Genomic DNA, 14,953 nt, shown 5'->3' with positions numbered 1-14,953 from the left:
TTGTACCCTGTGGCTAGTTCTAAAATGTCTAGAGGATTCAGTCTAGTGTAATCGACCTGGAGCACTATAGTATCGTTGGTGACTTGGAACGGGGTGGTTACTTGAACCATAGTGGGCCATCTAGTGGGCTGTGGGGCAGTCTTAGGAGGGTCAACAAATAGGATAGTCACTACACCCCAGGGGTCCTTTCCAGACTGATCCACACCCAGCAGGATATTCAAATCGTTTCCCTCATCCGGGGGGTGGTAATACTCTCCTATAGACAATGCCAGCGAACTCAGGCTGGATTTTCCAGTATACCCTTCCCTAGAGAAGGTGATGTTAGTCCACCAGCTTCTCGCGGACTTTGGGCCATAGGGCTCCCAGGGTCTGGTGTACTTAGCCACCCTGTCCCAGCCTTCACACAGTCGGGCCACGGTCCAACCGGTGCGACACCCTAAATGATGATGCTGGTCGTAACAGAGCCATACGTCGTATCCTCAGTACGACGCGTTCTGGTACTGACAATCTATCATGTCACATAAGTCAAACAGGAAAGTGGTGGGGGTGCCTTTATGTACTGTAGTCGCAGAGGCGCCTCTCCCCGGTAACCCACGCACATGGCCGCTCTTGTTTGGACAGTGGAAAGCAGTATTATCATAACCATAATCATTAACACTTTAAGCATTTCACGCATAACACACTTGTTTCCCCCAACATTCCCCTTTTTATCTTGATCTTCATCCTGGTCCTAGTGTTGTCTGGCGGTGGATGAGGTGCTTTTGTTCTTTCTGGTCGTTGGAGCAGGGGTGGACTACCCTGCTCTGGTTGCTCAGGTCAGGGGATTATTCTGCCCCTTCTGTTGAGACCTGAGTTGCGTCTAGTTCAGCCGAACTGATGCTCTGGATTCCTTCCCTCAGGGCCTCCTGGTTCTCCCTGGGTCCTCCGCAGCCATGCACTGGCTCCAATGAAACCACGTGTCGCCTTTGCCTTTCAGACGAACCGCGTGTGACGTAATCTCCGTAACCTGGAAGGGGCCAGTCCACCTGGGCTCTGACCACTTCCGTTTGATGACTTTCAGGAGGACCCACTCCGCTGTGTGTGGTTTGGCCGGCTGGGTCTCTGGTCTCGCCTCCTGGATCTGTTTGGAAAAATCTGCAACGAGAACTTGCAAACAATCATAATATGCCCTAGGATTTTGCTCCCCCTTCTCGTCGGGGGTCCAGGTTAACCCTTTCTGGGGTCCTGGGAACTGCCTGCCTGTCTGCAGCTCAAAGGGGGTGAACCCGGTCCCCCGGTTTATGGAACACCTCACTGACATCACTGCCAGTGGTAAAGTGTCAACCCAATTCATTTTGGTCTGTGCACAGATTTTTGCCAATGTTTCTTTTATTGTTAGGTTCTTTCGCTCCACTTTTCCCTGGGACTGCGGATGATACACAGTTCCGAACGCATGTCTCAATCCCAACGCTTTCTCCACCGTGTGGTGGTCCTCGTTCTTAAAGTGGGACCCATTGTCTAACTGACTCCTGCTGGGAAACCCGTGTCGTGGTATATACTGATTAATCAGAAACTTTATCACGGATACCCCATCCTCCTCCTTTATGGGCCATGCTTCCGGCCACCCTGAGAATGCGTCCACACACATCAACACATATCTGAACCCTCTCACTGGAATCACCATGTCTGTATAATTTATGATGATTTCTTCCCCTGTGCCTGGTGCACATCGGAAACTGCCCTTTCTCAGGCTTGACTGTGGGTCGCGAATTATAGAAGGTACAGGTAGCGCAACTCCGTACATATCCCACCACCATCTCTTTCATAAATGGATGCCACCACCTTGTCAAATTCTCTAACATTTGTCTCACCCATGCATGACCTACCCCGTGGGCTTCTGCCAAGATTGTCTGGCGAAGGCCTGGGGGAAGGGCCGGCTTTCTTTCCTTACTCTGCCACAGCCCCTCCTCCTTATGCCCCCCTTTTTCTCTCCACATTGTTTTTTCCTCCGGGGAGGCCTTGTCCTGATCGTGCTTAACTTTCTCTAGGGTCAGTCGGTAATTCGGGTGAACTTCCTCCTCTACCGTGATCATTTGTTTGGACACCACATACCCTGTGACCCTCTTCGCTTCCTCATCTGCGGCCTGATTTCCCTTCGCTACCATTGTTCCTGACCCTTCATGCCCCTTTCACTTTACCACTGCCACTTTTTTGGGAAGCATCAAGGCTTCTGCCAGCTTTCTCATATCTGCTTCGCATTTTATTGGCTTGTTTCCCGCAGTCAAGAATCCTGCCCTTAGCCATTGGCTGAGTTCCATATGCACTGCGCCTACAGCATATGCTGAGTCTGAGTATATGGTAACTTCTTTTCCTTCTGCTAATTTTAGGGCCTCGATAATCGCTATCACCTCGGCTCTCTGGGCTGACTGGGCTCCCCCCAGTCTTTCTGCCTTCAAGGTCACATAATCCTGGCCTTGTCTGGCCACCACTGCATACCCTGCCTGCAAACCTCCTGTGTCTGTTCTAAAACACCACCCATCTGTGAACCAATCCTCTGTCCCCTCTATCTTTTCTGCACCTAAGTCTGGTCTGACTTTCTCCTCCTTCTGAACTCGGTACTCACACTCATGCAATTCTCCCCTGCTCATGTGGTCTGCCATGTTGATCCCTTCATGAGAAAAATTCAGGTTAGGTGCCTGAGGTTTTACTAAGTCTCTGCTGCCTGAGTGACGTCATGGTAAACGTCTGTGAATTCACATAAGCCACCACACTGTGCGAGGTCAGAATGTGCAGCGGATGTCCCATCACTATGTGTGCTGTTTTCTGAATAATTTTGGCCACTCCCGCTGCGTTTTTCTGTAGTATCGAGTTTTACACTGATGTACATCAGCACTCTCGATCTGGGAGTACATCGATCTGGGAGCCACGCTCTGACATACATTCAGCATGTACAAGAGGAAGCTCTACCATATGTATCAGCTCTATCCCTTTTTAAAGCCCTTTGGGCATCTCCCCCCTCTCTCGGTACCTTCCGTCTACGTGGCAACCACATGTTTACATTTACTCTAGTTAGTCGGTTAGTACTTGTCCTTCTGGAAGGCTAAAGATACATAAGGGCCGCTGACGTTCTCTGCCTGCTCCCTCTATCTGTCCCAATTAGGTAACCTTGCCCTGCCAGCGCGCCAGTCAGTTCTCATTTTGATTAGTTATAGCCTTATAGAATCATTCCCTCAATTTCCCCCTTATAGAATTATTTCCTCAGGTAATACCTCCTGTGTTGATGTGAGTTAGCGAGTGTAGGATGCATCTGTGTCTTGACACAGCCAGGCCTTAAGAACATAAGAACATAAGAACTATACAAACGAGAGGAGGCCATTCGGCCCATCGAGCTCGCTTGGGGAGAACTTAACTAATAGCTCAGAGTTGTTAAAATCTTATCTAGCTCTGATTTAAAGGAACCCAAGGATTCAGCTTGCACTACGTTATCAGGAAGACTATTCCATACTCTGACTACACGCTGTGTAAAGAAGTGCTTCCTTAAATCCAGTTTGAAATGTTCTCCCGCTAATTTCCACCTATGGCCACGAGTTCTTGTATTTGAACTAATGCTGAAGTAACTATTCGGTTGAACAGCATCCAAACCTGTTAGAATCTTATAGACCTGGATCATGTCCCCCCTCAGTCTCCTTTGCTTGAGGCTGAACAGATTTAGCTCAAATAACCTTTCCTCGTATGACATTCCTCTAAGACCAGGAATCATTCTTGTGGCCCTACGCTGCACCTTTTCTAAGGCCGCTATGTCCTTTTTAAGATATGGTGACCAAACCTGTACACAATATTCTAGGTGAGGTCTCACCAAGGAATTGTATAATCTTAGCATTACCTCCCTTGACTTAAACTCCACACACCTGGAGATGTACCCCAACATCCTATTGGCCTTTTTTATTGCTTCCCCACACTGGCGAGAATGAGACATGGAAGCATCAACATACACACCAAGGTCTTTCTCATAATCAGCTACCTTTATTTCAGTAGGTCCCATAAAATACCTGTACTTTATATTTCTGCTCCCTACATGGAGTACCTTACATTTGTCTATGTTAAATTTCATCTGCCAGGTGTCAGCCCAGTCACTAATTAAATTAAGATCCCGCTGTAGCTGCTGAGCCGCTAGTTCAGTATCTGCTACACCACCCACCTTGGTGTCATCTGCAAATTTCACCAGTTTACTGTATATATTGGTGTCTATATCATTTATGTAAATTAGGAACAAAAGTGGTCCTAAAATTGAACCCTGCGGTACCCCACTATGAACGCAGGCCCACTGTGACATCGAGCCTCTTATAACTACTCGCTGCTTCCTATCCGTTAACCAGTTATCAATCCAAGTCGCTACAGTTCCTAAAATACCTGTCGCTTTGAGTTTAAGTGAGAGCCTCTTGTGGGGAACAACATCAAAAGCCTTTTGGAAATCTAAATAGATGACATCATAGGCCTTCTTATCATCAACTTCCTGAGTAGCTTCCTCAAAAAACTCCAACAGATTTGTTAAACAGGATCTACCTCTCCTAAATCCATGCTGGCTATCCCTCAAAATGTTATTTGAGTCCAGGTAATCTACCATTTTCTCTTTGATTATAGCCTCCATAACTTTACCAGTTATACAAGTTAGACTGATTGGCCTATAGTTTGACAAATTACTTCTATCCCCTTTTTTGAAAATGGGCGTTATGTTGGCATGCTTCCAATCAGAAGGTACCACACCTTCAGATAAGGATTTTTGAAACAGTAATGTTAAGGGTCGGCAAATAATATCCCTCATCTCTTTTAACACTATAGGTAAGATGCCATCAGGGCCCTGTGATTTATTTATTTTGAGCTTAGCTAGGCTTTGCAAAACATCAGCTTCAGTTATATATATATTAGTTATAGACGATGTTGAATTAGTAATAAGAACTGGTAAGTTACTAGTGTCCTCGACAGTGAATACCCGTGCAAAACTATCATTGAACTCATTTACTATGTCAATGTCGTTTTCAATTATAAGACCCTTACTATCCTGCAGATTAGTAATTTCAGCTTGTCGCTGGAATTTGGCTGTAGGGTTCTGGCTGCCCAGTGGGGGTGAGGTGTCCCTTTTGATGTGGTGATCAGGTGATTTGGGTCCAGTCTTGTCGGAGCCGGTGGACCTTTGCTTCAGGACACTGGGTGGAGCATTACAGGCTTGCCAGAGCTCAGACCGACGGGGCCTGCAAGGCCTCCAGCCTTACAGATGCATTTTTATACCGTGTCAACACGGTAGAAATCTACATGGTAAAAAGGTCTTTCAGTACTAAGATATTCTTAGGCTAATATTTTTCCGTTGAAGGGCAAAGGGTTCAGTCTGTAATACATTATTATTCGTTGCTGTATTGTGTCTTTTGTGTTGTATTCTTATTACCGTATGATAACATTTCAGCTTTTAATCATAACCAGTGATACTCAACATTGATAAAAAATTTCAACAAAGAGGTTCGACGTTTCGTCTGATATGCTGAATAATACATCTAAATTGAAAAACAAAGTAAAGGGTAACAATCTGTGTAAATTTATCATTGAGTCGTAAAGTCTGTGCTAAAACACAAATGCTTTATGCACGCCATTATAATTGCCCTGACGTGACACTCAATAACTTTTCTTTCTTGTTATTGCAAATGTAAGGAATAAATTAATCTGGTGATAGCTAGAAAAGATTACAAAAGTTACGTTTGATAATTATTGTTCAGCTAGACCAGATGGAAATTAAACTCTGCAACTTTTTTGATAGTGTGTGTCTGAACAAGAGAGAAAAGCAACATACATATCTCTAAAATTATATGCAATAGAACATACATCCATATCCAAAGGATGAATGCAAGATCATAACACTTGGTTCCTCTGCACAACGTACATGTTTGTAATGGTGCCATGTGATGATCATCACATAACTTAGAACGCTTTTCCTGAATGTGTTGAACAAAAAAATGTTTCTTTAAAATTTAGCTTGAAGTCCTGGAGAAGTCATAGAATAGTGTATGAACCCTATTAATAGATGTAGTAATTAGTACAGCAGCAGATCGCCTTATTAACATGATAATGACTACCCATTCATTTTCTGTAATTGCTTGTCCTATTCAGGATTGGAGCATTGTTCCCCAGCCTATTTAACATGTGTTCTGAATAGATGGATTAACTAGATATAAAAGCAGACATAGGTTGGTTGCATGTTCTCCCACTTTGATTTCTGATCACAGTCCAGCCACATCCATGTTCAGTGAATTCTTGTTCATCATTGAAGATTAATCCACTATTTCCTATTTGCACAAGTACATTGGAATTCTTCTCTTCACCTACCCTGTCTTGCTCTCCATAACTTCGGGAGCACAATGCACAGTCAGAAGGGGCTTAAGGACCTGGCTCAAATGCACGTGGACACATGACTGTCCTGCTGCTGCTGAGGCTCAAACAGGCAAACGTCTGCTCACAGGCACAGAGACTTCTGATCTCATGTTTGTTCATCATTAATGAATTGACACATCTTTTTTCTGAAGTAGCTACTATATTTGTTCAGGAGTTGTTCAACATTAAATTATAAATGCCATTTTAAGACGTACACAAAGAAATACAGGTACCCATCTGATTGTTGGGAAAAAATTGTGCAAATATACCTGTAAGTGGGATGTGCAATAGGTATGTGGACATAAGTCCAAATTGCGTGCATTCGCTAGGCTCCCGTTTCCTGTCCACAACATCAAAGTTTGTACTGCGTGCCAATTCCGCCTAGTACGAATCCTGGCCACTACTCCCGCTGTGCAGCAGCGTAGCGTGCATGCTCCCAGCATCCCAGTTCTTTGTGCTTGCGTATCGGTAAGACATGCTCTGAAGTTTACTTCATAATATTCTGTGCATCCATTATCCATTTTTGTTTTATGTATCATTAGTAATGTGTTTTAGGATAAGAAAACATGTACAGTCGAACCTCGTTACAACGTACCCCGTTTATAACGTTTACACCAATACAACGTTCAAATATCGATGTCCCGAATTCGCGTAATGCATTATTCTATTTGCCGGTATCGCTTAGAACGTACACCTTTACAGCGTAAACTTCGATATAACGTATGATTTTCAGAGGAAAATAGGCAAATTGACCTTCGTTACAACGTACAGCCTCATCTTCCGAGCGCGCGCACAATTCAGAATCGGCTGTTGCCGGCCATCTACATCGCTTAGCAACGCCTAACTGTATGAACTTATCCTCACGAAGCATTCCACGCCGGCCGGACTCCTTGCAGGCAGCCCCCGTTTTTTCATGGTTTTGCATGGTGTCATGCTGCCGCATATCAAGCAAGATGCCTGCTAAAAGGAAACGGATTTCGCTGACCGACAAGGTGGAAATAATTCAGAATTATACATGGCAGCCTTATACTGCCGACGCAAACTAAGTTCTGAAACTGTGTGGTTATTGGGGTAATTGTGTGACATATAGTGAAAGAAATTAACAAAAGACAGATGTCTAACACATGTATCGAAATTTATTTCAGCCAATTGAATCATATACAGGTGCATAATTTCGGTTTGACATTAGGTTACAGTAAGGCGATTTGAACGATAAGCCGGCAGTGGATTTTGCGTTATGTCGGCTGTCTATGAGTAACTGATATTAACCTAGTTTGAAGAATATAGTTCCTATTACAGTATATTCTTCAAACTACACAAGCTGTATGTCATAGTGTCTACTTGAGGGGTGTTTTCTAAAAGTTTTTTTTATATACATTTTGTGTTCTATCATTCATTTTGAGGGACTTGGTTACAACGTACTATGGTTATAACGTACAAATTCTTAATTCCCCCGAGGTACGTTGTAACGAAGTTCGACTGTATTGACTTTATATCATACTGACATGCCCTGGTCGTCCGAGCTTCCCGTGTGCCACACCCCCTCATTTACCTTGTGTGGAATCCCCATGTTACCAGCTGTTTCAAGTCATGTTGATTGTTGCTGTGTATTTAAGTTCGCTCGTGCGATTCCACTACCACTTCCATATCTCACAATTCCTAGCACACAGAAAACATCACTGCAGAAAAAAAAATTAGGAAAGCAGCTATTTGTAGCTGGTCAGTACAGATAGATTTTATCGTGATCAAATTAAGAGAGATTTAGTGTACTTTTCAAACTAGAAACCATGTGAAGGAACGTTCGTACACAAACTCGATCAACATCACACCAGCAACAACAATTTATGTTTCATATTTGCCTATTTTTTTCCTCTACAGATTTGATCTGGTATTTGGTACAGAAGTAATGCATAATGTTTTATGCCTGTAAACTAAGTTAGCTATGGTATAAATTGTACAATCGTCAATATGACACGTGTACATGCTTTAAATTGCTCAGTCAGTGCAATAAGACGACATAGTCGTAATCTTCTCGCATTAAATAAACTTTGTGTTTTTTTAAATAACTGATATGTCATTAAAGAAAATACAATACAGCTTCTTGATGGATCCATTTTGTCAAATCACTACATAATGCATTTCCTCTTTCCGGTAAAGAAGACTGTAAAAAGGCGCTGTGAGGGCAAGTGTGTCTCAAATCTTTCTTGTGACAATTTCTTTTAGTTTAAGTGCATAGGGTGTGTTGTGAAGTGTTGAGGGTATAGTTTGGGACTGGGCCATAATTTCTCTTGCACCGATGTGGAAGTATCGATCAATACCAATGACCATTATAGTTTTGTGTAATATTGCTGACCACATTTGAAACTTGCAGAGCTTGCCAACGAAGATTAGCAGAATGACGTTACATAATTTTTTATTCTGAGGAACATGAAAGATTGATCTACGAGCCAGATTTACTAATGGATTATCCGCATGTTGTAGGCTGGTACTTTTTACCTGTTTCAAGTGGTGAAACAGCTGATGAAATCCCTTGTCCTCTACTATAGAAAATTACAGATTGCACAATGCAATCATCTCCATTGTATCAGAAGTTGTATCAGTAACACTTCCTTTTACAGTGATTACCTGGTTAATAAATGGTAAATTATAGTCTATTATTGGTTAATTACCACAGGTAGTAAGTAGGTAAAACATTGAGAAATACAGCTGAAATACTAAGAAAAATCTCCACTATTACCCTTCAATACCATGGAAGCAACAAGGCTTCCTTTCACAGGACAGTGTCAGCTTACTTACTGAGTAAATTGTCATGTTTTATCTTCTAATGTTGCAGAATTTACATGGTATAAGTTTGTGTTGACTGTGTGAGAACAATCTATTACAAAAATATATGGTAAGAGCCTGGTAATAACATGGAAAAAAACAAGGCGTCCTTGTACAGTACAGTTTCAGCTTGCTTACTGAGTAAATTGTAAAAACATACCCAATATTTAAGAAGATGTACCAAGACACTAGAGGAAAACTGTTCCTGTGGGCGTTGTTACCAGGTAAGTATAAGGTAAAATTTAATATATCCTTTATAAATGGGTGTATCCATGAACAATAACTTTGTAAGAAAAAGTAATGTATTGGAAATTAATTTCTAGATAGTACATAATTAACTATGGGCTGTAGCCAACATAAGTCTTGGATAACTACAAATGTAACTTGAATTGATGAGTAATAGGGTAGATGTTTTTAAGAATTTGTTGCCTACTTTACCAGGAAGTATGCAATTATACCTGAATTATTACCAAATTACCAATTTTGTTGAGTTAAAGGGTAATACTGGGGATTTTTCTTATTTCAGCGGTAGTTTCTCTGTGTTAACCTACTTTTATTACCTGTGGTAATTAACCAATAATATGCTATAATTTTCCATATATTTACCGGGTAATTACTTAGTAATAATGGGACGGTAAAAGGAATGGTTAGCTTTGTATCTTTAGCTCCAGGGCTGCTAACTTTCGAACTGAGACTGAAAATTGAGAAAGTGAAATTGAGTGAAAAATATCATGATTCGTATTTGTGTAGCCATACTCCTCTTTTTATGTTTCTGTTGCAGACGAAACAACACAAAAACAAGTATAAAACCAGTATAAAAGCTAAAGGTACTCACAGTGCCTACAGCTGCAGGCACCCATGTGAAGATGGATAAGATGTATTTCAATAAGTTGGTTTAAACTTTTGTATCTCATTACTGTGAAAAAGTGGCCATTAATTATCATACATTTCTCAAGTGTTTCCAAGTTTTTGTAACTTTTGGGTATTTTCTTTAAGAAATTTTTTCACAATTTATTGAGTTATTAATCAAAATGTATGCTATACAGAATTATTTTATTAAGAATAAACAAATAAGAAATAAGAAATCCTTATTAAAGACATTTAAATTGTTTGTTAATTTTGAAATTACACACTTTACTCCATTGTTCTTCACTCTCATAAACTAATACATTTTCAGATTACCTTCAATGCTTACTGCAATGTAAATAATGAGACGTCTTATACTTCTAGCCTGACACAAAAAACAAAGCATCACGGACTCTCATGATTCAGTATTTTGCATTTAAACTGGAATGTGATGATTATCAATACCATTTGGCCATTTTGTTGACGATTTTATATTATATTTGATCTAGGCTGGAGAGATACCCATCCGCTGGACAGCCCCTGAAGCTATCACCTATCAAAAGTTCTCATCGGCCAGCGATGTATGGAGCTATGGAGTTGTTATGTGGGAGGTCATGTCGTATGGAGAAAGACCATACTGGAACCTAACTAACAGAGATGTAAATACAAAGCATTTTTATGACTACATACATTTAATTATTACAGTGTATTTTTGTATTCATTTTTTGTTTTATACATGTTTTGCTATTCCAAGCTAGGGTATATCCCAGAAATGCTGCCTGGGAGGCTCCAGGTCCCCCTACAGTACAACCCTGACCAGTATGGACGGATGCATGGAAGGATGTTTTGCTAGTGAAAACCTTAAATATCAGTCATACAGAGAAACAGGACATGAACAAAGACAGCTTAGAAGCCAGAGTAACGGATTTGGTAAATATCTAGGCAAAAGTACTGTATGTTCTGGTAATAAAAAACAATGTATGTAATTTTCACCTATACAGCATGGTCTACAAACAGGTGTGATCAGCTCTAAGTCTCTTTCCACCATCATTACCTGCAAGCTGCCCAGTCTCCTACTGATTCGTTCTCCACAGAAGGCTGGGCGAGATTACAGTTCTTCTGTAAACAGATAATAGATAAACAGTAACATAAAATCTTGCCTTATCTTCTACTAAAGCAGAGATACTGCATAGTAAAGACATTATTATGTAAAACATGATTTAGATTAGAGGTAGGCAATCTAATCCGAAAGGGCCATTGTGTGTGTGGATTTTAGGTACAACTCCCTAATTAGATTACTAATTAGAGGATTAATTGGATAAGGACTCCTGTCCTGGGTTTGAACAGCTGACCTAAAGGTTATCCCAAAAACCTGCATACACACTGGCCCTTTGAGGATAAGATTGCCTACACCTGATTTATATGATATTAATATAGAGAGAAAATGTTAATTAACTGATGTCTATGTGTACATATTGTAAACTTGTTTTAGAGTGGTGGTGTGTAACACATTTGCATTACCTGTGTCCAGAAGGTCACAGGTTCAAATCCTGTGACTGTTAGAGTAACCATAAGCACTTTCACACTGCTGGAACTTTCTTCTGAAACAAGTACCCTTTTTGGGAATCAGGGACTTTTGTCGTATTCAAACCACAGGGACTTGGCCAGATTGTAGTTCCTGGGAGGCTGTTATAGAACCCCTTTTTAGTAACTGCTCCAGACTAGGTACTTTTCATTTGAACAAGAACCACTGGGGAGGCACTTATAGCAACAGCTTGCTGATTGGTTGGCCATGAGCACCAGCACTAACTTGGAAGTAATGCGGAAGTACTGCAAAATATACAGCGGAGCCAATATTTAGCAGATGGAATTATTTTTGTACTTCAATCACATTTAATGCATCGATTAATACATTTTTTGGTTGCTTCTCCATATTTCTGTATCAGAAAATTTGATCGCTAAACAATTTACTTTTATCTAAAATCACTGGTGTCGGCAATGAAACTTGCCAGTGCTTATTAGCAGAATAACATTACAGGGGTCGCAAAATCGCTAGCCCGACGTCCCGGGGCTATTGTGTCTTCCAGTCGGGCTACCAAAATCTCTCTCAGCCCTACCCGTCGGGCTATCATAGGAAGGAAAAATATATGTCAATGCTTTTGCATTCTTTCGCAAATGTAGCTGGGTAATTATGTCATTTTCGGGCATCGATGAGCCACTGTCAATATGTGAAATATTGAAATTGCATTTGAATTTGGGCTTGTTTTTTACTTTGCGATCGCGCGAACTGTGTATAGAGAGCGGTAGTACTGATTGGTCAGTGACGGATTAATTGCGCACCAATTCCTCTGACATCGTCTTATCACTCATTAGCTTACTATTCAAATGTGACAAGTGAAATCTCCCGCAGCAAGCTTAAACATGTGATAGAGGTTGACTGCGCAGAGAATTAAAAAAAAAATCGCTGACCGTTATAAGAACATAAGAACATAAGAACTATACAAACGAGAGGAGGCCATTCGGCCCATCGAGCTCGCTTGGGGAGAACTTAACTAATAGCTCAGAGTTGTTAAAATCTTATCTAGCTCTGATTTAAAGGAACCCAAGGATTCAGCTTGCACTACGTTATCAGGAAGACTATTCCATACTCTGACTACACGCTGTGTAAAGAAGTGCTTCCTTAAATCCAGTTTGAAATGTTCTCCCGCTAATTTCCACCTATGGCCACGAGTTCTTGTATTTGAACTAATGCTGAAGTAACTATTCGGTTGAACAGCATCCAAACCTGTTAGAATCTTATAGACCTGGATCATGTCCCCCCTCAGTCTCCTTTGCTTGAGGCTGAACAGATTTAGCTCAAATAACCTTTCCTCGTATGACATTCCTCTAAGACCAGGAATCATTCTTGTGGCCCTACGCTGCACCTTTTCTAAGGCCGCTATGTCCTTTTTAAGATATGGTGACCAAACCTGTACACAATATTCTAGGTGAGGTCTCACCAAGGAATTGTATAATCTTAGCATTACCTCCCTTGACTTAAACTCCACACACCTGGAGATGTACCCCAACATCCTATTGGCCTTTTTTATTGCTTCCCCACACTGGCGAGAATGAGACATGGAAGCATCAACATACACACCAAGGTCTTTCTCATAATCAGCTACCTTTATTTCAGTAGGTCCCATAAAATACCTGTACTTTATATTTCTGCTCCCTACATGGAGTACCTTACATTTGTCTATGTTAAATTTCATCTGCCAGGTGTCAGCCCAGTCACTAATTAAATTAAGATCCCGCTGTAGCTGCTGAGCCGCTAGTTCAGTATCTGCTACACCACCCACCTTGGTGTCATCTGCAAATTTCACCAGTTTACTGTATATATTGGTGTCTATATCATTTATGTAAATTAGGAACAAAAGTGGTCCTAAAATTGAACCCTGCGGTACCCCACTATGAACGCAGGCCCACTGTGACATCGAGCCTCTTATAACTACTCGCTGCTTCCTATCCGTTAACCAGTTATCAATCCAAGTCGCTACAGTTCCTAAAATACCTGTCGCTTTGAGTTTAAGTGAGAGCCTCTTGTGGGGAACAACATCAAAAGCCTTTTGGAAATCTAAATAGATGACATCATAGGCCTTCTTATCATCAACTTCCTGAGTAGCTTCCTCAAAAAACTCCAACAGATTTGTTAAACAGGATCTACCTCTCCTAAATCCATGCTGGCTATCCCTCAAAATGTTATTTGAGTCCAGGTAATCTACCATTTTCTCTTTGATTATAGCCTCCATAACTTTACCAGTTATACAAGTTAGACTGATTGGCCTATAGTTTGACAAATTACTTCTATCCCCTTTTTTGAAAATGGGCGTTATGTTGGCATGCTTCCAATCAGAAGGTACCACACCTTCAGATAAGGATTTTTGAAACAGTAATGTTAAGGGTCGGCAAATAATATCCCTCATCTCTTTTAACACTATAGGTAAGATGCCATCAGGGCCCTGTGATTTATTTATTTTGAGCTTAGCTAGGCTTTGCAAAACATCAGCTTCAGTTATATATATATTAGTTATAGACGATGTTGAATTAGTAATAAGAACTGGTAAGTTACTAGTGTCCTCGACAGTGAATACCCGTGCAAAACTATCATTGAACTCATTTACTATGTCAATGTCGTTTTCAATTATAAGACCCTTACTATCCTGCAGATTAGTAATTTCAGCTTTTAGAGCTCTTTTAGAGTTAAAATACTGGAAGAAACTTTTAACGTCATCCTTAGCCTCCAATGCGATCTTCCTTTCGACATTCCTTTTAGCTCGTCTAATGTCATTTTTTAATTCAGCCTGTAGATTTAGATACTCTTGCTTTATTATGTCATCATCAGTTATTTTCCATCTCTGGAACAAAGCCCTTTTCCTCCTTACTTTATACTTTATGTCCCTATTAAACCACCTAGGTTGCAATTTCCTAGATTTATTCTTGCTAGAAACAGGTATGAAGTCCTCTTGTACTTGCAATAATGTGCTTTTAAAAAATTCCCATGCCTCTTCAACAGTTTTGTTATTTAACTCCATCCAGTTCACGGTTTCTAGTTTTAATCTCATACAATTGAAGTTAGCCTTCCTAACATTATATATTTTTGATTTGGACTTTGCTCTTCGGGCACTAAACTTAACCTCAAATTTAACCATGTTATGATCGCTACTGTCAAGTGGTTCTAAAACATCTAATTTACCAATCCTGTCCTGGTTATTAGACAAAACAAGATCAAGAATGGCATCTCCCCTGGTAGGGGTGTTAACAAACTGAGTAAAAAAACAATCCTGTACTAATTCCACCATCTCAAGTTCATTTTCAGAAGAGCCAGCAACAATGTCCCACTGTATCC

General features: G+C 40.9%; 1 protein-coding gene across 3 annotated transcripts in view; it reads left to right on the top strand.

Moving 5' to 3' along the window:
* Positions 1-14,953, top strand: part of epha8 (eph receptor A8) — a 178,861-nt gene that overhangs the window by 151,491 nt on the left and 12,417 nt on the right. For 2 of the 3 annotated variants that reach the window (XM_072715764.1, XM_072715765.1), the window contains one exon: positions 10,575-10,724. The exons of the other annotated variant lie outside the window; for it this stretch is intronic. In XM_072715764.1, the coding sequence (XP_072571865.1) occupies positions 10,575-10,724 (150 nt within the window). The remainder of the gene's footprint in view (positions 1-10,574; positions 10,725-14,953) is intronic. 3 annotated transcript variants of the gene reach the window in all.

Source organism: Paramormyrops kingsleyae, chromosome 8 (genome assembly GCF_048594095.1).
Source record: "Paramormyrops kingsleyae isolate MSU_618 chromosome 8, PKINGS_0.4, whole genome shotgun sequence".
NCBI lineage: Eukaryota > Metazoa > Chordata > Actinopteri > Osteoglossiformes > Mormyridae > Paramormyrops > Paramormyrops kingsleyae.
Note: the sequence above shows the minus strand (reverse complement) of the source record. Positions and strands in the feature narration are given on the sequence as shown.